This window comes from Sturnus vulgaris, chromosome 3, assembly GCF_052056855.1.
Source record: "Sturnus vulgaris isolate bStuVul1 chromosome 3, bStuVul1.hap1, whole genome shotgun sequence".
Classification (NCBI taxonomy): Eukaryota; Metazoa; Chordata; class Aves; order Passeriformes; family Sturnidae; genus Sturnus; species Sturnus vulgaris.
The window spans coordinates 15,739,126-15,762,961 of NC_142245.1; the positions used below are offsets into that span (position 1 = coordinate 15,739,126).

General features: G+C 40.0%; 1 protein-coding gene across 4 annotated transcripts in view; it reads left to right on the forward strand.

Annotated features, from left to right (window-relative positions):
- FSHR (follicle stimulating hormone receptor) overlaps positions 1-23,836 on the forward strand; it is a 78,367-nt gene that overhangs the window by 40,061 nt on the left and 14,470 nt on the right. For 2 of the 4 annotated variants that reach the window (XM_014883248.2, XM_088161033.1), the window contains exons 3-6: positions 11,424-11,498; positions 11,888-11,962; positions 19,494-19,565; positions 21,763-21,840. In XM_014883248.2, coding sequence (XP_014738734.1) covers positions 11,424-11,498; positions 11,888-11,962; positions 19,494-19,565; positions 21,763-21,840 — 300 coding nt within the window. The remainder of the gene's footprint in view (positions 1-11,423; positions 11,499-11,887; positions 11,963-19,493; positions 19,566-21,762; positions 21,841-23,836) is intronic. The other 2 variants (XM_088161030.1, XM_088161032.1) reach the window with 2 other exon arrangements.

Below are 23,836 nucleotides of genomic sequence, written 5' to 3' on the forward strand. Positions count from 1 at the left end.
CTGTATTTTGTGAATCTGTTGGCAGGCTGAAAGCTCTCTGCACTCAAGTGGCAAAGCTCTCATTTGCACGACTCCTTTGGTTCACAGGAGAGTGAGTAATGGCAGAGCAATCATTCTTAGGGGGAAGACCACCATTCTTTGAGGAAGACCATCCAGGAGCCCTCTCTTCCTCTTCTTGCTGTTATTCACTCTCAGTAGCCTTTTTAAAAATCTGTAGAGCTTACTCCAGCTCTTACTCTAGCACTGACCTTGTCTAATTGTATTGATTGTTAGTAACTGAAGGCTAATTAGGAAGCGAGTTGCTATGGCAATTCTTGAGTCATACATATAAAGAGAAAATACTGCTAAAACCACTAGTGCGTGGTGACTATTAGCATAGTTAAACAAATTAAAAAATATAATTCATTCAGATGTATGCTGGAATTCAAATGAAGACCTAATATGCAACAAGGAGGTTTTTCCCCTGCTACCACATTTTCCTCTTTTGTGGTAGTTTTTTTTCTTTTATTTGTATGTTGAATGAGTTATACATAATTTTAGGACTAAATGACGAAGTAGGCTTTGGGTTGTTCTCCACCCCCACCCAGCAGCCCACACAAAATATGTCACAACAAGTTTCATGCAACAGGAGAATGGCTCAGGCAGAGGGTAATAGGACTTGGAACCCCTCCGATTTCTGGGTCATTTGTTCATATCCAGTCCGCATGTTTGTGATGAATGTTTTATTTTCACATGGGTAGGCTGATGGCTAGCATACCATGAGAGGGGGATCTCAGCCTGTGCCCTCAGGAGATGGTGATTCATTGCAAGCTAAGGCTGCCACAGCTGGTTGTCAGCAGCAGCAGCCTCTTTTGGCCAGACTTTGAAATGGGGTCTCAGTGGGTGTCCACACTCCTTTGTGGGGCACTGTGGGAAGGTTTGATTGCTTTGGCTTTGCTGTGCCTCATCTGTGGATAAATGGAAGATTTTTGACGTCCACATCAATAAAGTCTTTTTACCTCACTTTTAACTAAATATGACCCAAAAGAAAATCAAGTGCATTCTCCCTTGTTTAATAGGGGCCTTCCTTCTTCTCCTTTGGCACCTTCCTAAGTAATCAAAGTCGCTGACAAATCTGAGCTCTCCTAACAGGTCTCTGTCTGCACATCTTTAAGGAGGAGGATATAAGTGTGCATCCTGGTGCTGCCCTTCTGGACTCTGACTGATGAAGCAAAACTTACCTAGGGGAGTCACAGGTATAGATGGGAGAGAGTCGTGTCCTGAGTTCAGGTCATAACTTGAACTCCACGGGAGTTTCTCTGCCCCTCTCAGTCTTCAGTAGATGAAAGTGACTTAAATTGACTAAATTGACTTTAGCACCACACAGAGAAAAAAGTGAGAAGTGGAGTAATTTTGTAGCATTAATCTCTTTTAACAGGTCTCATAGATAAATATTCTCTGTGTGGCTTCTTGGGACTTGCATGCTCACAGATGTTCATTCGTTTAACTGAAAATAAGTTATAAAATTGATTAGAAGTGTCTTTCAGTTGAAAAAAGACAACAGCAATAAACAAACACGCACACACAAAAAAAAACCACACAAAAAAATCAAAATGCACAAGTATGTTTGAATTCATTAGGATCAACTAAATCTGGAACATCTGATGTGGGGCTTTGTGTGGTCCTGAAATTAAATAGCTGCCACTGTCCTGACCCTGCCATTTTGAAGTACCAATTGCATGATTTCAGTAATTCAGCCCCCAGGGCAAAGAAAAAAATTAAAACCCCACATACTTAAGGTGCTGCATAATCTGTATGTGCAGCACAAGGGATTCATTTGGGGAATCTCTTAGCCAGAGCCACACTGCAGAGCCATCTTGGAACTGATGGAAAGAGTAAAATGCAACCCTATTACATTTGTGTAGAAGAACGTGGTGTGTGCTGGTGCTGCTGGTTGCTTTCTGCTTGCTGTATCTTTCTACGTGGAAGAAAAATGCCCTTCTGTCCAGGGATCTGGTCCAAATTTGAGTAATTTCAAGACAAAGTATCTTTCAGAGAGAATTATGATCATGTTCTATAATATTATGTTATATTTGTTTCTTCATTTTGCTATTAAAATAATTCAAAAATGCATGCTTTTTCCCCCATCTGGCGGAAAAAGAAACAGGATATAATTTTTCTTTTAGTTTTAATTCAGTATTTAACATGCAAAAAACATTCTTTTAAATCTGAGCTAATTTGCTGTCAAAGGATTGTTTTTAAGTCTGTGTACTTCCGTGTTCTGCGCATTGAGCTGTGTGCTTTCTAGAGAAAACACTTACTCAAAATTGAAGGAAAATATGCACTCCTATAAAATGTAGAATGTTAATGTAATACAGATCCACTCTTAAGACCAATGGATTTTCATTCCTTCTGCTGCAGAATCTGAAATCTTCAGTCTCAACTAAAGCAATGATATTTATCAGAAATTACAGATTAAATTTATTTCTTTTTTAAGTGTGTTTCATCAGCATGATCGATCCAAATATTAATTTTTATGGTTTGGGATCTCTTCAGGAGTTTTTTTTCTCCTTTATCAGTAGTATTTTCTCAAAGGGTTTTACTGGAAATACAAAAAGGTTTTGCCAGGCTTGCATGCTGTGAAAACACTGTAAGTTTCATTTTATTTACATCAGTACAGGAAGTCAGAAAAAAAATATAAGTATACACAATACTGTTCAGCAAAGGAATAGACACAGCAACTTTTAAGGAAAACGTTATTTTTTTTTATTCAAACCACATTTATTTTTCAGCCTCTTTCTCTAGTGCTGTGGCTAGAGGAGAAGATTCCTCTTTTCTCTTGATGAAGAAGGAAGAGCTAATTCCAATAAGGCTTTTTGCATCATCTCGAGGTCAAACTTCCTTCTGTGCCCCAATTATATATGACCCAGGATAGTGGGGAGGAGAAGGGCTCCCAGGTAGATCAAAATACTCTGACACAGGGGGAACAGGCTGTTCCCAAGGGGCCGAGAATTGCCTCTGTGTTCTCAAGGGTTTTGCCTCATTCCTATGGAATGGTTCTTCCTGAGGGCTCCCCATCAAAGGGCTGGGTCCAGCCTGAGGATTTCCTTGTGAAAGCCCCACAAGAGCAGAAAGCCTTTGTTTGTTTGTTTGTTTGTTTGTTTAGTGCTTCTCCAGAGTGGGCTACAGAGCAGTGGTGGCAGCAGCCTCCTTGTAAAGGGGGTGAGATGTGAAGACAGGCAGCTGCTGCCTCCTTTCAGTGAGTAAGAGTCATCCTGTGGCCACGGGTTTATTATTTGTATTGCTTTTATTGGAATATTGTGTGCATACACACACGAACACAGAAACATACTATTATAGTGAATTTTGGCCCAAGTTTTACAGCATCTTCCCCCTGTTAAGACTTTCTTATCTGCGTGCAGCCTTGCAGTGTTTGCTGATAAGGGTTGTAACTCAGGTGGAAGCATATGATTTTCCAAGGCTTCATAGTGGACAGCTGTTCAGTTATTTGTAAAATAAGACTCTAGGTATTTTGATTCAGGCTCCTTTTACTGCCTTTGTCTTTGGCAAAAGGGTTAGGGATTGTGCATAATTCCCATGTTTCCATGTCATCTCCACATCCTCCAATATAGAACCCGCACATTTTGGATTAACAGTAATATTTTCTGCTCATGATGGTATCATAATCAGATAAATAAGTCTCATTGCACACTTGTTTTTAAAGCTTTTGATTTAGTAGTTTCTTGGTGGTGCATGTATTTTCTCTGGCAATCTGTTGTACGGCAGAGGTTTGGATTTAATTTCAGAATAACCTTTTTCCCTGGTTATGCTATATGTAATCATGCAAACATTTATGTGGTACTGTCTTAGCTGAGCCTGGTGCCAAAGCTCAAGGATAAGAGTTTGTAGGGTCAAGGCTTCAGTTAGACACAAAACATAAGAATAGTAAGTAGCTTTTATGGAAGGGAAGAATGAATGCAAATAGAAAAGAGACAAGGAAATCTCTATGCTGGAAAAGAATATTTCACAGGGAGAACTCTTAACACTGAATAAGAGAAACCTATATCCTTTCAGGAGAACATTTGAAAGATGTAGTGCATGGTGCTGGCAGCTGTTGGATGATGTCTATATTCATAATTGGGCTTAACGTTAGGCAATGCTAATATTTGTCTTATGATGGGTCAAGTCATGGAGATTTATTTTCACTGAAGTGGGTGTATGTACTATATGATTTGCTCTGGTGAATAATAGTGTTCTGAGAAGATTTTTAATGTAAAAATTGAGGAGTAAAAATGTTGGGTTTTTTTTTAGAATTTCCTCTCTTAGCTAAAATATTTGATTGTGCCTATCTGAGGCACTTGTTATTCTTGATATTCCTGTTTCTGTAATGTATTTGAATTAGTAATGAACTGTCCTCCAGAGGACTGTTGTGAATGTGTACTTCCTTAAAGCATTTCAAAACTGTCTGCTGAAGAGTCTGGGAACATCTGCTTCAGGATGATCTGTTTGGAAAGGCTGTCACACTAGACTTTGGGTTCTGGAAGCCACATGTTCTCCCAGTCCAAGACAGTCTGCCTATTGATTTTTCCCAGAAATTATTTGCTGCACTTCCTCATTCAGCTACTCTCCTGAATGATTGTCTCAAATCTAATTTCTTCATCTGCTCAGGTCATTTTAATAAATTATTCATCATTATCTGGCTACTAAAGCCAAGAGAGCAGTAATAAAAGATAAGTGGCAATAAATGCTGCTATCCCATTTCCATGGAAGGAGTTACAATTTAGAAATATCAGCATTTCTGAAAGAGAAGGTCCCTTCCTCACCTGAACATCCATCTCTGTCTGCCAGCATGGTCTCAACATCCTCTGGAGCCCATCATGCCTGAGGGGGAAAAGTGCCATTGTCTGAGTGGATGTTTCTATTTTACACGTTTTTCTGTCTTCCCTGCAAGCTTTCATAGTCAAAGACAAAATTTAGTAATACTTGAAGCTGGAGGCTGCAGATACATCTGTCCCAGAGGCTGGAGGGCACTGAGTTCTAAGCCCCATCTCTCTGCCTGTGTGGAACCACATTTCTGTGGAAAGCTGCCATTTCCTCCAAAGACCCTTTTTCTTTTTTGACCCTACAAAGTTTCATGCATTTTCAGCATTGCTGGCAATAAACTAAAGGGAGTATAATACACTCTCTTAGTGTTGGAATATGAGGAGATATCTATCCCCCCCAAACTGTACTGATTATAAAATCAATTCTTATAATGATGTAGTTTGGTCTGTTGGATCTGGTTGTTATCAGCCCCAATTCTGCAGACTAATTGCAAGCTTTTTCAGATTAGAGAGACCAATTTAAAACCATTACATGGACAATTAATTTGATGCTACCAAACTCTCCACAGACTTTCATCTGGATTGCTGGCATGGTGGTAAAGCACCGAGAGAAATAAAATCCCCTTTGCTTCTGTCTGCCATGCAGAAATTTGCATTTTATTTTTTTCCCGTGCCTGCAGGGATTTGTTTGAGAACATGGTTTCATGCACTTTGGAGAAGACAGGAAGGCACAGCACTGGTACCTCCTGATAATCTCCCTCGAACACTGATGCATTCACTATCTGGCTCTAAGTGTGGAGTTGCTATTAGTGTTCAGTTGATTAAATGGGTTTTCCACTTATTCTGTAAGGCCAGTACAACACGTGTGTGTATCTTCAGCAAAGTAAAGAGATGATGAGAAGAGTCAGTCCTTGATTTCATTTCTGAAACATCAATATCTGCTAAAAGATATTACCCTGTAACTCCCTGGTGTTCAATAAATCATGGTAGGGAGACAAGTTTTTCATGTTCACAAGGAAAAGTGACAGGAGAAAGTGTCAACTATCTATTTTTTAAAGGTCAGAAGTCTCTAATATTTTTAAGAAAAATGGCTTTTCTTTTGTAACCTGTTTAAATCAATGTAGTAGCATTTTGCTGACACTTCAGAGGGAAGTTTTCAAAAGTAGATTTTAGACCAGCTTGTTTCTGATCAGGCTGAAGAAATAAGAGCCACTCCATCCATGACAGAGAGACAGAGGAGACAGAGGTAGCCCGGGGTTTAATTTTTCAGTTCAGACACGTCTCAGGCTGGTCCCGTGGGGGCTCACCCAGTGAATGCTGGGCAGGATTGCCTGGGCAACACCACATTTACTTCAGAAGCTTGACATAAATTGTGGCATCAGTCAAACCACTGAGTAAAACTGACCTGGAAAATTGCTCTAAAGAGTATTTATATTTGTAGAAAGGGGGGAAAATAAGCATTGCTGGCCTTTTCTCCCTTCTCTTTTCCCTTAAATGAACACAATGCTGTTGATACGTAGCAGTACAGAGAGCACAGTGAGACCACCTGCTCTGGGAATCAGTACCTTAAACCTCCAGTATCACTGCTGATTGCAGGTACCTATAGAGTGAAAGAAAAACATTCATGGGAATCCACAGGATAGCTGTGCCACAAAAAAACTGCATCAAAGGTGAAGGATAATAGCCAATAAAGACCCAATTATAATGTATCACAGGAAATACAAGGTGAACAGATCAAGTGTACAGCCTGTCTACGCACCTGCTCTGGAAGGGAATTTAAGGAAGGCTGTAGGAATTTACAGGGATGGAATCACCACCAGGACCACAGAGGACCGTGTCCCTGGAGAGGGGGAAGTCCCTGCTTCACAACGTGTGCCACATCTGTGGGCAAGGTGCACACACCAAGCAAGGACCAGAGAAGCCGTGACAGACAAGACAGTCCTCTCTGTTAGTCCACCACGGGGAGAGGAAATGCAGAAATCCATAAATCCCACCTTTACTGTGGCCATCAGACAGCCAAGCTCACCAGGTGGGCAGCAGTTTGTCTCTCTCATTCCTGCTGCTGGAATTACAAGGTCTTCGTGCTCAAAATCACATATCCCTGGGCATCGTGTAAGGGGCTAATGCTGGTCTAAGCTGCTTTTCTGCCTCGTGTATGCTCTGCTCTTCTTTTGACACAACTTACCACTTACTGATTTCTATTAACCTTTTGTATCTGTATATAGGCACGCCTACATAAATACACATTTTTTTTAAAATAGTCCTATTTCCAAGCAGAAGAAGAAATTACCCTATACCCTATCCCCGTGTGCTCCACTCTGATCCTGAAAAGAATTCCTATCATAAAAACCGTAAGATTCTAGTCTATTATACTTTCATTATTTTGAAATATGAGACCACCTGGCCCCAAGGTCATTTGTTTGTGAGTTTAATACAGTCTTGTTTTTTCTGTAAGGCTTAGGTTAGTCTAAGAGACTTTTCCTTTAGTGGACTACAAAGAAAATGCCATGAACTCAAAGTCCCTTGCTAACAGAATTGTTTAAAAGGCCATTTCAATATATCTTGATTTTTACTGGTTGTGCTCTGAGAGCAGCTGGTTTGAAGAGGAATCCCTCCTATGGATCACATTGGGCTCTGCCACAGATGTCATGAAATTGTACCCCTGGCCTTGCCTAAGGGCAGCTTTGCAGGCAGATTAAATTATTTTCCATCTCTCTCTCTCTCTTCTAACACAGGTTCTGACAGCCACATGTGGAAATTATACACTGCACTCATTTGCTGGAGAATGGGTAATATCTATTCCAGTTTGCTGCTTCAGTGGCAAATTAGAGGAAATCCCTTAATCATGTGATGTCACATCTTGGAATATTACATTGATTTTGCTGAAAAATAAAAACAGTTTTACTTTGTGCCTTTGGAAAATGCGTTTACTGAATGCTTTTTCATCTTTCAGGCTGTATTTGAGTAAACAATTTATGCTTTCAAGGATCACTGTTGATTTCAGTATAACTCTGCATGCAGTGAAAACTAAGCTCAGGCAGATGCCTAAGCACTTTGCAACCACTGAGTGGTTTGGATGTTTGGGGTTTTTTTAAGAAATTGCCCCTGACTGTTTTGCACACTATCTATTCCAAGGCTTGTCTGTTTCAGAAGTGGTGCTGGGATTGCTCTCTGGGTTTCCTGCCATAGCTACCAGTAGCACTAATAGTGTCATTCATTGCAAACAAATAATGTAATAACAGCCCCATCTCCTCTCTTGATGACATATAATCAGATCTGCATTATGAGCAATCATCTGTTGGTGTGTGTTTATACTGTAAAACAAATCACTTGCACAAACACTAGCCAGCAATCCCTTTTTTCTCTTTGTAGCTGCTGCCTCAAGTATTATTTGCTCTCCTCTACAGAGGATCTGAATCTGCTGAGTTGGTTGTTTGATGTGAGCAGCAGTGGTTTGCACTTTTAATGTCATAGATACCTGTATCCAAGACAGTGTTGTTTGGGATTTCCAGGAGCAGGTGTGCACTTTTTGCTAGGTATGAATAAATAGTTCACACAAATTATGCAACCAAGCCCCAGATTAGCGCTGCCTATTGCTCACAGTGTGTGACTGATCTCCTAAACAGAAAGGTTTTATTTTATTTATCCTTCTTACCTGAACAACAGCCCTCTCAGGTTTACGTGCAGCCCAAAACTGGGATTCATCTGCAAAGAACAATGACAAGTAAGGTCATCACCAACACGATTTCCTGGAGAGAGTGTAGCAGAGGATATAGTTCATTGCAAGGGACAGAGGGTCTTTTCCCTCACCACTGCAATCCCCTGAACACAGAGGATGCAGCCCAGCACTAGAAGGGCTACTGCCTTTTGCCACTGACAATTTTCCTTTCTGTTCTTTTTACTGATCTTGAGATGCTCATAACCTCAACAGCTGAAAAAGGGGTTTTTCTTCAGCTGGAAGACATAACAAAGTCATTGTATGTGGACATATTTATATATGGTATTTTCATTACCTGTTTAAAAAGAAAAAAAAAAGACTGTCACCTTTGTACCTGTGAATGGGAATGTTAGAATGAAAGCCAGGTCATTTCCCACATCTCTGAAAGCCCCCTCACACAGATGTTATTTAATTCTGTTTAAAACTTAATCTCTAAAAAACTTACTATTTTAAAAACCTAATCTTGCAAAAACAGCTTAGAGATTCCTATCTTCCTTCATTCCTTTCCTTCACCATGCATTCTCCAAGCCTTCCAGAGTGCCATGGCCTTCTTGTGCCCTACCTTAATCAGATCTGTATCTTCCATTTCTTGAATCGAAACAAAGCCAAAAACCTACCACACTCCTAGGAAGCCAAAACACCTCTGATGTAGAAACATTCGTTTTTAAGCAATCTTAAAAAAGCTGTGTCATCCAAGTTGCTCCAAAGTTAGATAGCAGATTGGATGATAAAAAATTATTACCCTCAGCAGCACTATCTGCCGGGTGAGGACTGTGTTATGGTTTCTTAATAACTCTTTTTTTCCCTGTATGAGGCCAGCACATCAGCAACATTTTTTCCCTGAATTTCTTAGTGGCATGAAGTGTCTTCTGGCTAAATGTATTTGTTGGTATTAAACACGTTGCTTTTTCTGAAGATTTTCTATTTTCTAAACAACTGACTTTTTGATTGTGAGGAATGGCAAATGTGCACCTGATCACCCAAAAAGAGCACAAGGAAAACCAAATCAAACCTTAAAAGTGTAAGACACCTCCCATGTTGTTAAATCTTTGAGACTGTAGTTAGGCAAGTGATTTTATATTGTCATATAAATACATCAGAGGGAGTGTTTGCTTCTATTCTATTCTATTCTATTCTATTCTATTCTATTCTATTCTATTCTATTCTATTCTATTCTATTCTATTCTATTCTATTCTATTCTTCTGGATATTTCTGCTTAAATCTTGTAATTATTTTTAAAGAAAATCAGAAGATGATGAAAAGTCTTTGAAGCATCCTTTGCAATGGCTCTGTATCTTGCACGGCATGAAAGAATCCCTGTCTCAGTTGAAACATTTTGTTTTTGCTGAAAATTAAGTAATAAAGAGGAACACACTCATATGTGAGCTGGTGGTTCAGCACTGCTAAACAAACCCAGTCCTTAATGCACCAGGAACCTATTGTCAGTCCTCATGTACTTTTATTTTCTTATTCTCCAGCCAGTTTAGAGCTCCTGGAGCAGAGCAGAGCTGGATTTCTTCCATAAAAAAACTTGAGGAAACAGGAGAGAAAACGTCTTATTAAACTAAAAAATATTAAACCACTAAGGCATTTTTTTTAAAACTGAAAAGGTCAGGTGAAAAGCATATCTTCTTTTGCAAGGCTTTTGTTTGTCTTAAACGGGCAGGTAATCTGTCAGGTGTGGTTCAGCTGTTACTTAGAAGAGAGTAGAATACATTTATATTTCGCTGATTAATTTTTGTGATTATCTTTTGACTGTGCACCTGACATTACAATCTCTTGTTTTACCTCAGGCCTATTTGAATCTATTTGCAACCATCATAATTTCAAAAGAACAAGATATCCAGTAGCAAATGTCATCCAGTTTGCAAGCTATTTATCCAAGGTTGCATTCCAAAGATGTGCACAGTTACCTTATGATTAAAATGCAATAGACCATGACACCATCACTGAATTACAGCTGTATTACAAATTTTACTTCCCACAGCTGACCTCAGCCTGAGAAAATAACATTTTGGCACCATTTAAAAAAAAATGGCAGTGAGGAATCTTTTGGCATGGCTTTACCTCAACCTTCCTGGTCAGTGCCAGGATAAGTGATGTGACTGGGACAGGGGACACTGCAGTAATGCCCACTTGATTCACCAGGAGAATTCCTGAGCTCTAAATTACACCAGAGCCTGAGCCATGTCTTTGCCATCCCATAGATTAAGGAAGCAAAGAAATATGTGCTTTGGACTGGCAGAGGATGCATTCTGGTGTGGTGTTAGCAGTAAACTGGCCATTTATAGTCTGCAGTTCTCTGGCTGTTGAGTGGGCATTAACTGTGTACAGACCATGTCAAATAGGGTTTGCTTCAAGGTGTGGAGGACTTCCTCACTTCTATGGTCTCCAGCTCTGTTAACAAGGGCACATCTGCTGGTGGTTTAATTTTAATCTCTGTACTTCCCATTGGGTCAAGACAGCAGTGACCTGTTGCTGAAGTTGTGTCATATTTCTTGGGAACTTTTTAGCTGGTTTTGTTTTCAATTGCCTTCACCCCCTCTTTTCTTCACTGAGTTAAAAGGTCTCATTAAATTTCTGTCAGTAATTAGTAATGTCAGAAGTCCAGTAGCCCATGATGGATAGACTCTGACTTCTAATACACAGGGAATGGTGACAGCAGGATATGCAGGGCTGATGCTGCAGATACAAACTCCAGCCTCAGATCTCTGTTTCTGACTGCTGTATTGCTTGCCACAGCAGTACTCATCAGTGTGTTTTTTTTTTTCTCATATGACATCCACCTTGTTTTTAAAACTCATCAGTAATCTTTTTCTCAGATTTGAGAGTGAATTTTTCACTTCTCCATTTTCTGCTTCACCATGACTTGAAATATCTTGACTTCTAAATTATTTTTCAGAGAGATCTCACAGAATGATGCCTTGGAGGTCATAGAAGCAAATGTGTTTTCCAACCTTCCCAAACTACATGAAATGTAAGTAATGAGCAATCTAAATGCAAAGGAGACAATTATAAAGATTCATTATAGGCAAGTATCAAAGGTTTTGCAGTTTGGTTCAGGTAAGCACTGAAGAATTTGTAGCATTGTAGGAGCACTTGAAATCTCCCTTTGTCTTTTCCATCTTCTTATCTAGCTGTCCCTTTCTTTACCTGCTCAGGTGAAAATTTATCCTCAGATCACTGCCAGGATCAAAAGGTGGTGGGGTCTGCCTGTCTATGGTAGGCTGCTCCCTGAATCATCCAGATATTCTGCTGTCAAAAAGAAAATCTCACCATATTGTTCCACTACATCGTGGTGCAAACACAATTTTAAGATCAATATATTGATGTATTTTTCTCTGATGTTTTATTTCGTCTTTGCAGAAGAATTGAGAAAGCCAACAACCTCGTGTACATCGATAAAGATGCCTTCCAACACCTTCCGAGCCTCAGATATTTGTAAGATCTTTTGCTCTTTTCAAGTCCTAGAGCCACTTTGAATTACACACCTGTGTGTCTGTCCAGCTGGTGCTGAGCACTTTGGGTGATAAGACAGGATGATTCCCTCTCCTCACTACCAGTTGCACATTGTCAATACACATTTTCATGCCTGCACAGTCCTCAGAAAAGCTGAAGATAAAAGCTTCCACAGAGGAGTCCCACACACAAGTTCCTCGAGCCTTTCTAAGCAACAGTTTGAAAATGAGTGATGAGAAGAGGAGCTGGACTTGTCTTACTTCTATGGAAACAAATGTAGGCTGAAATTCCACCTGGGAGCTTAGGGACCACAAAAAAATATCTCATCTGTCTTTGCTATGGTGCTGCCTTCTGTTATATATCACATACATGGTATCAAGCATTCAAATTATTTTTTCTTTAGCAAAGGTAATGTTATAGGCATGGTCTTCATAAATGCCTGATGTGAGATGATTAGATTCCCAAAATACAAACATATTGATGTATGGTACAGATTTATTTACTCAGCCAACCTCATCAAGAATGTCATTTGCACTGCTGTGGTTGCCACATCTGCTTCTATGGAGTTGCCATCAAAATTCAGTGGTAACTGAATGCATCCTTAAAGTAAGCTGGTTATTCAAATACATTTTCACAGCTTTTAGGGCATGGTTTTAATATGACAATAATCTCTCCTCTTTGTTAGAACCCCAGTGAAGTCCAATGAACGCCATTTAAAACTAGTTGGTTTTAATGGTGGCAGCTTATACAGCTCAAATGGTGCCCTTTGGTGAGCAGGACACCAGTTTATTCACCCAGCAGGATACCAGCTTAACTTTTGTATGCCCGTCCACCTGAGCACATAAACCCCGTCTGATTTTCCTCACTGACACAAGAAACCTCACTCATACAAGAAGCCTTGTTTTCCTTACTCATGCAAGAAGCCTGGTCATGGTTTCTACATATCAGTGCATAAAAGTAAGCATTTAATTGTCTGGTTAGAGATTTCATAAAAGTATGAAATCAAGTCAGTGGTCTGATAAGCACAGCTCCCAGTAAGCCAAGGAGTGTTTAACGTCTCTGAATATCACTAGTATCTGACAGGTTCTGGGCTCAGAAATGCCTTGGGGTATTGCTTTGAATTTGTACCTTAAGATTTGAGACTTAAGACTTGGACTTTAGGAGATAAGGTGTATTTAGCACTACAGAAGCCATTACAGTTTAAACCCTCACTGAACTGGAATATGTGGCTAGATTTGGAGTAGGATTTTCGCTCTTCCCAGTATTTTGACTGATTTCCACTTTATCAAATTCATCAGGCACCTTGGTAGACTTTAACTTTTGTGTTTGCATAACTGAAACATAGATTTTCTCTAGACAGTAGAGAAATAAAGCTCTAAGTCTGCATCGTCTGCATTGAGGAGAAATCATGTGCCTTTTTCCTCCCCTTTCAAGCCTGAGTCATTCAGCAGTGACTTTGGCCACCTAAGAACAAAACCACGGCATTTATTTATCCTATGTAAAATCCCCAGAACAAGCTGCCATGGGGAGTAGAGTTGTCAGACGTACAGATGGGTAGAAAGAATGAAAGCACATTTATCTCATGCAAAATTGAACAAGAAATGTGGACACAATAAAGAACACACTAATTTCAGTGATTGTTTAAATATGGGACATTGAAATCATAGGTGAAGGTAAATTCACACTTTAAATATCTGAAATACTGAAAGTTTTTCTCTTGGTACTAGTGGATGTTGTCTTTTCTGAACACTTGCCATTCCACACTCCCATGCATGTTGACTCAGACATTCAGAGATTCCATCTGTAAAAATTCAGCTCCATCAACAATCCTATGCCCTATAGAAGCAACAGATTGAAAATGCAGATGATTGCTTGTCTACTTGACCATCCCCCTGTCCTCTTCAGCTATTTTTACTTGCTAGGTGATATCAGATGAAACTGCATTTTGAAGTTTTTTAAGGTTTTTTTCTCTTGTGATCATGGAGGGCTAGAGAAGACTCCAACTGCTGTATCCTATTTCTTCCCAGATCCACTTCATATAGCCCATTAATTAAGTGCTTTATTGACATTCTTGATGCTCTTCACTGTTTCCTGCTTTCCTCCATTTTTCAGGAGAGGCTTTTTCCAGAAATTCAATGATTTGGTGACTTGAAGATTTCCTGTAGTTTTATTCATGGCCCTTTAATTCACATTCATCCTTGTGCCAAAGCTTTTCTCTAATTTATGTTCATAAAATCCATCTTTGGAGTTTACTCCACTAAAGGATTTATGCTGCATCCCCTCTGTGCCTTTATTTTAGGAGGTAAAACCTCTCAGTCTTGCATGACTGTAGATAGCACAAGAGGTGCAGGTTTCGTGGCTTTGAGGTTCTGAACAGATGAATGTGGGTTTTTTTCTAATAACAAGGGTTGAGGAAGATGTGCTGGGGGTATAAATATGTGCAATATTGTTGGCTTCAGTGGAGCTGTATCGTTTCCCAACACAGGGACCAGGAGTAGGACACAAAGTTCTTGTTGGGGACTTTCTACATCCAGTGAGGCAGGCATGATGCTGAGTGACATCATGCCCACGTCATCTCTCTACATACAGCCATACCTTTGTGTTCTCTCCTACATTTCTGGAGAAAAGATGCCATTTTCTCCATCCCCTGGCTCCACTGACTGGTGCTTGCCCTTTTGGAAACTGAAAAGGCAGAAGGCTTTGCTGTTTGAAAGGGTAGGATAGTTAATTTAATGAGAAAGCAGAAACCTTGATGGAAGGCTGTAAAACAGCATCTGGTAAAGGTAACCCAGTCCCCATATTAACCTTCCTGTGACATGCAAGGAAGAGGCAATCCTGAAAATATAAGGTAAGATGTCGAGGAGGTTAATAGACTGATGGTTTTTCAGTTCAGTTAGGGGAGTTTTTGTGGTGGTTGTTCAGGGTTTTTTATACAATACACAAGCTAAAGGTTGTAACCATGGGACTATAGTTTAAAATAATTCATAAAAGGGTAAAGCATCTGTGTGGAACAGCTATTGCAGAAATGATAAAAATTCTAAGGCCATGAAAGGAAACTTGTAAAACCTGGAAACTTGAAAACCTGTACATCACTGCCTAATTTTCACATTAATTTCTGTAAGTTAGGAAGGACTAGCACATGGTTTTGTCAATATCTTGTCACATAACTGATTAGGTGATTCTGTCTGACTGTGTAAGGAAGTACAGAGAGACCAAGCTGCAACCAGCATCTCAAAGCACAAGGACTTGGGTACCTTCCCATCCCTGGGTCATTGTGGTTCTTCTGAAGCTCCCAGCTATGGGGAGAGTCTGGCAGGGTACAAGACACATGCTCTGATTCCTTATACAGTTCTGTGGCTGTAGCAGAACTCTTAAAACACAATGCAGAAAATCTTTCAGAAAAATAATTGTTTTTACTGGTGGTTTTCATTTAGAAAACACAGAGAAAAAATTATTCTGTCTCAGTGTTCAAAATTGAGCCCCAGGTACTACAGCCCATTCATTTAATGACCTTTGCAACACATTGTTTGCAAGGCTTTCTCTGTGTTTCTACAAAAATAGTTGTATAGCCACTAGGTCATGTTTATGGGCAGGCAAGAAGGTCTTGCTAGCCTTTTCAGTCCCCTCATCAGCTTCATAGGCTCATTATGGTCACCAGCTGTTTAATATTAATATGCTTTTATCTCTGTCAACTTGGAGACAGATAAATTTCCTCCTCAGCCCACTCACTTTGTCTCCTGCATCATCATTACCAGTATGGCAAAAACACAAAGGAGAGGAAAATGCTGAAAAAACTCAGTGCTGAATAGCTTAAACCTGCTAGAAACAGGCAACCTTAACTTTCTCACCAGTCTTTCAGAAGCATTGAAGAGAATTGCTAATTGGTCTTCCTGGGTATATGCCAGAGAGACTGACTGCTTCAAAATGGTAACTAACTGACCTTTTCATTATAAGATTATTTATCTGGCTCTCATTAGGGAGACCTGTGGCATAGTCTCTTTAATAATGTAGTGATGGCTTTTCAAACCCATTTTCTTTCCAGAATTAGTTCTCATATGTAATCTATGTCCTTTGGTTCATTTTTGAGGGGTGTCGATGTCCTGTATTAAGCAATCTCAGCTTAAAATACAAAGATCTGAATGTAACACTCCTTTCAGGTTAATTTTGAGGGCATACAGCTGAATTGTTGGAGGGGAAGGGAAATGTAGGTCCCAAAACAAGGAGTTCTGCCTGCAGAAGGGGAAGAGCCCAGCCCCAAAGTCTTGCAGCTGCTTGTACGTGCCTAGTGCTTCCTAAACACAAATCTGCTACAGGTGCAGCAATTCCACGGATTTATTGACCCTTTTCTTGGAGTTGAGTCTTCAATTTAAAAAGTAATGGTCCCCTCCTTCCTTTGGCACGGCAGCCTCACAGTTAAAGAATGTGAGGAATGCATTCCCCCAGGAATGGGGGCTGCAGATTTAAGAAGCCTGGAATACATGAAGCAGAGGAATGTCTCACTGGAATCAGGCTCAGACGCCATCAAGTAACCAGTGTGATTAAGGGACACAAAGATAATGCTTCCTGAGTGAAGTTGCGTTTATCTCTGCCTACCTTGAGTTTGCAATTTAGCAAATACTCACAGTAAAATGATGAGGTAAACTGCATTCCCAGATTTGTCAGAATAGCTCCTACAATTTGGCACAAAAGAGAGCAGACGTGTTGCTATATCTGGAGATAAGCAGCCAGAATCTTCCAGGAATTAGTTTCTGAATTTTTTTTTTCTCTGCTGATTGTGATGCTCTATTTTTTTAAGTGCTGACTCCAGTAAGCCTTTTCAGAAAGACAATTAATACCTTGGAAAGCAGCCATCAGCCATCTGAAAAAAAGGCTCTCACCAAGCTGTTTATGCATGGCAAGGGGGAACTCAGTTATAACACAGATTAAAGAGGACACTTGTTTAAAGTGAGACTACTAAGGATGTATACATTGTATGGTAAATATATTGACAAAGCTGTCCTGCAGGAAAGATATTCAGTAAATTGGATTATCTACATTCTACAAAGATTATCCACTTAAACGCCTCTGGAGATTTGCTGGTGGAATAAAAAGAGAGGGAAGATCTAAAATGCAGTTTAGCTAAATATTTTTTCAGTTCTTTTTCTGCACTTGATTAAAAGAACATCCTCTCCTGCTCCTAAACACCATTCTGTGCCTCTGTGCAATCAGTGCCTTGTACCACCTGTAGATTTACTTCAATATGTAATGATTTGTCAAAGATGCTTTCCTCATCAACTCATGCTGCACAGTTGACACCAGTGAAAATTGAGCCCTGAACACTTTGGAATTACTGGAAAGATCAGAACTATCCCAAGGCATTGGGAATGTTTTTTCTCATGTGTATGGTGAAAGCTCTGATAAGCAATGTGGAATTTTGATATGCTGGGAGTAAAATGCCCTTGGGAGCAGTGTTTGAATAGCAGATGTTACAGTCCTGTCACCTTTCATTGCTGCTCCATGAGGACTGAGATTTTCTCAGGAAAGGACTGTAGAAAGAAAAGCTCCTTATGTCTTCTCTGTCCCGTAGCTGCCACGCACTACTTGGCAGCAGTCTCCTCCTTCATTTTCCTACTAAGAGAAATGTATGCCATAATTTTTGTTTAAAGGGGGCTTCTAAAAGAGGATTGCATGAATTTTTAGCATATGAATCATTTCAAATTAAAGGCAGCATTCCACTAAAACTCTGTATATCTCCAGTAATTTAGAGAGTGTATTTTAAAATACTGTAAGGGGGAGTTACAGGTTCTTCTCCTATTGCTTCTAACTTTTTTCAGCTAAGTCCTTTTACGAAGTGTAAGTGCAGAAATATTTCAAGTAACAAGGGCCTTGTGTAATCCACCTGCTTCATTAATCATGCTTTCTATTTAACTATATGTAATAGTTTTTCAAAGGCATTTTTGTGGAACTTTCTTCGTCACATGTGACAGCTGTTATTTTTAAGTTAATGCAACGTCAGACCACTCTGAATCCTGAGACGAAACAGTCTTGATATTTCAGCAGCTTTCCCAAATTGGCTTCTTGAATATTCACTAATACTACTTTAATTTTTCCCTGCATATGAAGTATTGCTTTCTTTTACAAGATGAGAAAGATCAAAGTTGGCTTTTCAGCATCTGAGGATACCCAGATACCATCTCAGGGAGCTCAGAGCAGTACTTATGCAAGTGAATGACTTTTTTATGGACTTATGTGTCACCCTGAGTTCCCAAATGTAGGATTTGGTTGTCACATGGAGGCGTTCAGTTTCAGTTCGAATTATGAAACCTGAAAGACTGCAACTCTCCTGAAATAATCTAGGTTCATAAAAAAACATTATATGAACAATGTTACCTTTTTCCAGTCTCAACCAGTCCTTTGATCACAATTCAGCTATTCAGGAATGATTCTGTTAAAAAAAAAAAAAAAAGTCACATCTAATAATAAAAGAATATTGTTCTAAGTGCCAGGATTTAAAAAACTATGTTCCTTAAGAAACTAATATTCTCAATGAAAGGTTACCTTCTCTATCATCTCAAATATTAAAAACACAAATGATACAACAATATAATCAAACTTTCAAGAATCCAAATTTTCTCTTTGGTTGGTTGGGTAAACATGAGACTTCTTGGTGCCTGAAAAAAGCTCCCAACTGTTCAGAGGTCAGTCCAGCCTAACTCCTCCCTCCAGCACTCAGCCCTCCTTCCAGCCATCAGCAGCCACCAGTCATCTCCTGCTGCATGGCAACATCGCATTTTTCCTGTCCTTGTTACTGCTCTGGGTAACAAAATTTGTCTAAATTAGACGTGTCCATCTCTGTGGATACTTGTGATCTCACTGGCTGTGAGCACAGGGTTGTCCTTCAGAGTCAGCAGTTCTGGGGTGGTGTTTCATGGGCAGGAACCAGAGTGCAGAGGCCAGTGGTGGTCGGTGCAGTGGGAGGATAAAGGTATTTAAGGGCAGAGGCTTGGGTCCATTTCCAGCTGCACAAACTGCTGAAATGTTCCCTTGGGTTTGGCTCCTCGCTATCAAAGGTGCTGGGGAGTAAAATATCCTAATTCTCTCCTAATTTCATCGATTAATTTCCCCTGGAATTAATGTGTCCCCTATTATAGTAGAAGGTTAAAGTTGTGGTGGGTCAATAATTTTGTCATAAAACAGCTACTATGAAAATAATTATCCCATGTCAGTGCAGTTGATTTCTTAGAATATTGTTGGGAAACTAATATGGACAATTTACCGAGATCATCAGGAGGGACTGCATTATCATCCAAGGTAAGGTTTCTCCCTTTACCTCTGCTGGGCACAATTCAGCTTGTACTTTGGCAGAAAACCTTTTTAAATTACAATGTCAAGTTTCCTACTTGAAACCCCACTTTTGTGGCTAAACTCTGCCTTTTGTGACTACCATTTTAAGTCCAAGGTTCTTCCTTCTTCATTAATTGCTGCCTTCTTTCCAGGGGCAGACTGAATAATCTTCATCTTCTCTTCCCCTTAGGTTAATATCAAACACTGGCCTTCGGTTTTTACCTGCTGTCCACAAGGTTCACTCTTTCCAGAAAGTTTTGCTGTAAGTTTGAACGTTTGCTTTTCACTTTTTCAGTGCTGCCTTTGGGTGTTCTTCTACTCCAGCAAAGCCTCTCAAGACATGATTTGCCCTGTGTTCATTTATTTGCTCCAGAGTGGTGTGTTGATTGTAATTTTGCAGGCATTGATGATAATGTGGCTCAGAAGGTCTCAGTCCTCTCCAGGTCTCCCTTCTACAAAGCTTTTGAATTTGCACTTTACAGACCACTCTTCCTTTAACTGCAGTGTGAGCACGTGTCTGGGTGGCCCAGAGGACAGGTAACAGCCTTTGACTCCTCTTTCAGAAGTTGAAATCCAAACCAGGATAGTGGCAGCGGAAATTTGTTGCCACCTGGTGAAAATTTTCTGACCTGCTTGGGAAGAGTCACTGGTCTCAGAGCTGAGCTCCATCAGAAGTGGCCACACCAAAGAGGAAAGAGAAATAACAAAAAATTACCCAGAAAAAAAAATCCCACAAACAAAACACCAGACTCAGGGAATTATCTACCATCCCCTTTTCTGTTTTCCCCTGGCAGTAAAACTGTCCAGAGTATGAAATTTTTCACTATGGAAAATTCCAGTGCCAACGAGGAAAAAAATACTTGTGCAAAGTTTTGTGTGAAAACAGGCTGTTAATTTCCTAAAGCACTTCTTCTATAGAAAAAATGCGTATCAGAAAAACCTGGTTTCTTTTCCACTGAAAAATATTTTGACATATATTTCTCAATCAGCTTCCAGTATAACCGAAAGAATTCTTTTGGACAAGATTTGTCATTAATTTGCACACAAAATTCTGCGTTTTCAGATCTTTGATTAGAAGATTTCAACTTGCAGAAACATTAATCCTGCAATTATTAATTGCTATCTTAGTAATAGCCGTTAATATCAATAAAATGCATATAAAACATAGAGGGGGATGCCTGAATATAGTATACACACATATAAGAAATCCATTTCAGGAGTACATTTAACATAGGTAATTCTGAGATCTTCCATTCATTGCTCCTCAAAACCATCAAGGAAATGCAACAGCTATGGCACTACAGAGACTTTCACCTGTACGCCTTTGTGTTTATCATCAGTCTTAACTGGACTAGAATTACTGTGTCCTGTACCAGTAGAAGCTTTTAGTTTTTTTAGGTGCAACTCCTCACATCCCTGTAAGACTAAATAGACCTTGATACTGATTGAGACCCAAACTAGACCTCGGTTCAAACCTTGGTCTCTCTGAGGTCAATAAGAAAATTCCCCTTGACTTCAGTTGTGCCAAATATTTAAGTCCCAAAGACAGGTCTTCAAATGTATGAAGGGCAGATCTTTAGTAAAGGAATACAGTTCACTTACATGGGTGCTGTGTTCCCTCCCTATTCCTGCCTCTGCTGCCCTCAGTTTGCTGAATGAATCCTCTGTGTGTCACTCAGTGCAGAGTTGTAGCTGTATGGAGCTGTCAGCATGAGATAATTTTGGAACCATGCTTAATTTCAAGCTTTGCGGATAATTAATTTTGCTCCATGCTTTCCAACAGAAACAGCATGGAAACAGCCATATCCCAAGTCCAAATTATGAGTAACACTATTTAACTTCTTTGAGGCCTATATTGAGCCAGCAACAGAACTTTCCTCGTTTTTCTTTATATCAATCACGACTGAGGAAAGATGTAAATTCCTACTTGTCCATTCAACCAACTGCACTGACAGAGGTCCTGCATTTAAGTTCTTAAGCACATACAAAGCTTATAAGCAACCCTGTTGACATCAGCTGGGGAATGATTCATGGGCTGGCAGGTACCCTGCTGCATCAGGCCAAAAAGGCTAATGGCTTTCCTCCTTCTGGTTGGGAGGCTGGGAGAAGGGGTGGCCTTGCAGCCCCTCCAATTGCATTTTCTGGGGAGTATGTTTGCTGGAGGAGCTATTTCATCCACCTCAGGGTTATAGACCTGAGCTTTTATGCATTTTAATGTCTTCAGCCTATTTGGGAGGAAAGTATGGGGGTGTTGGAAATGTTTTTCTCCAGCCTTTTTTATCAGGAAGGTTTGTGCTGTGCAGGAAAAATGTCTTGGAAACTTCGGTTATTACCCTCTGTCTGTAGTACTTCCTCAGATTGAATATAAGGGAAAAATACTGTGTTTGAAGCAGCATATTGTATTGAAAGGCTCATAGAAGTACAAAAAGTTGTTGTTTCTATTGTATTTTATTTTTCAGAGATATTCAAGACAATATCAATATACGTACAATAGAAAAAAATTCATTCATGGGCCTGAGTTCTGAAAGTGTGATTCTGTGAGTAGACATAGCAAACTCATTATTCTCCTTGTTAGCTCATTTCTTTTCCAGAACAGGGTCAAGGATACCAGGAGTTGGACACTTTTTCATACACTTCCAAATTCAATTTGAGATTTTACATTTTTCCTTGCCCCTGAGATCTCTTTATTCTATTTCCCTGCCATGAAACAAATGAATGTTTTTGGGGCTTTTTGTTGTGGTCTCGTCCTGCTCTTTATTTTAGAAGCACATGAGAGACCAAATTCAGTAATTACCAATGTCAGGTTTAAACACCTACAGCTACAGTTCCCTGTGATACAAATGGTGTTCAAAAGGATGGCACGACTCATAAATATTTACAGTCAGACACATCACTCAAAGACATTTATTACTTTGGCAGAATGTATGAAGATGTTGTGGAAATGTGCTTTATTTATACCCAATGTTAATGCATTGGTATGGGTGGGTTCACAATGCAGTTTGGAGCTGCATGGTTAGATGACTACATTTGATTTGAACAGTCATGTATTTTAATGAACTAGCTGGGTTCTTTGATCCTTTCTCTCTGTATATCAAAACACACTATTTGCTTGCTAACAAGCTGCCTTCCTTTCACTTAGCTAGTGGCGAGACTGGAAAAAATTCCCACCATGTTTGTGTGATTTACCTTGCACACTGAGAGAGAAAAGCAAGGTTTGAATTGACTGATTGAACTCACATCGATTTTGGGGGGAGCAAGGCCAGACCATCAATAATAAAGAGAGGCCAGTAACAAGTCATTTAGCTTTATCTCTTCCTTTGCCCTATCAGTTATGCACAACCTCTCTCTACTCCAAGTTCTGAAGTTTTAAACACATCCACACACGTACATGCAGACTTCTCTCAAGTGTATATTCCCAAAGCACCGTACAACAAATACTGTGTTTATTTTCATAATATCACCAAAAGGTGAGTTAAATATCACAGAATTTTCCTGTGTTTTAACCTCTTTGGGCCACTTGATCTGCTTGAAGTTGGTTTGCCCCTCTCTTCCCAAAATGTTTCATTGCCTATATCAGGAAGAGATCCTTTACTGTGAGGGGGTGAGGCAGTGGAACAGGTTGCCCAGAGAAGTTGTGGCTGCCCCATCCCTGGAAGTGCAAAAAGCCAGGTTGGATGGAGCTTTGTGCTGGCTGGTGTAGTGGAAGGTGTGGCTGTCCATGGCAGAGGGTTTGAAACTGGATGATCTTTAAGGTCCCTTCCAGCCTGAACCTTTCTATTATTCTGTGATATGATTATTGCCTGGGTATTGAAGGACACATCTCTGGGGACTGGTTTGCTAGCAAAATTGTCCTGGTGGGGGGATCACGTCCACTTCCAGCTGCTTTGCCCTTCCTCCTGCAGCTCCCCATTGTCACGGGCTCCCCACATCCACCAGTGTGTGCAGGAGCAGCAGGAGCTGTGTGAGCAGCCCTGCCCTCCAGCACCCTGGTCACATAATATCCTGGCTTTGCTCTAGTTCTCCTGAGAGGAATTCGGGACAGAGGCCCTGCATGCACCATTTGAGAGTCCCTGATTAGGCTTTTCTTGTGCTGTGGTGAACTTAGTTCATTTTAGGCACAAATTTGCCATTTTTCCATACAAAAGTGAAGTCCCAGCATCTCAACTGACTCACAGTAACATAATTTAGTGCAAGCAGGTGTATCAAAATGATTAAAATCACTCAGGACCCATTGAACCCCCACATTCTAGAGAGAAACTATTTCAATAGGCTTAGCTGTGGCAGGCTCCAAGCACATTTCCGCCAGTAATTTGGATTGCATCTGATCTTACACTGTGCATGGGATCAGCACAGGTGGGAACTGAGGAGACATTTGGTAATGAAGTGCTAGAAATTTATGGAAAAAATTCATCTTGCTTCCAGGTCTGCATGCAACTTAGGCTGTAAGATAGATCTTTCCAGATCTGAAATAGGGTGTAAATGGTACCTCAGGGGCAGTGACCTCTGCAGTGGGTGAATTTTAGAGTTTTAAAA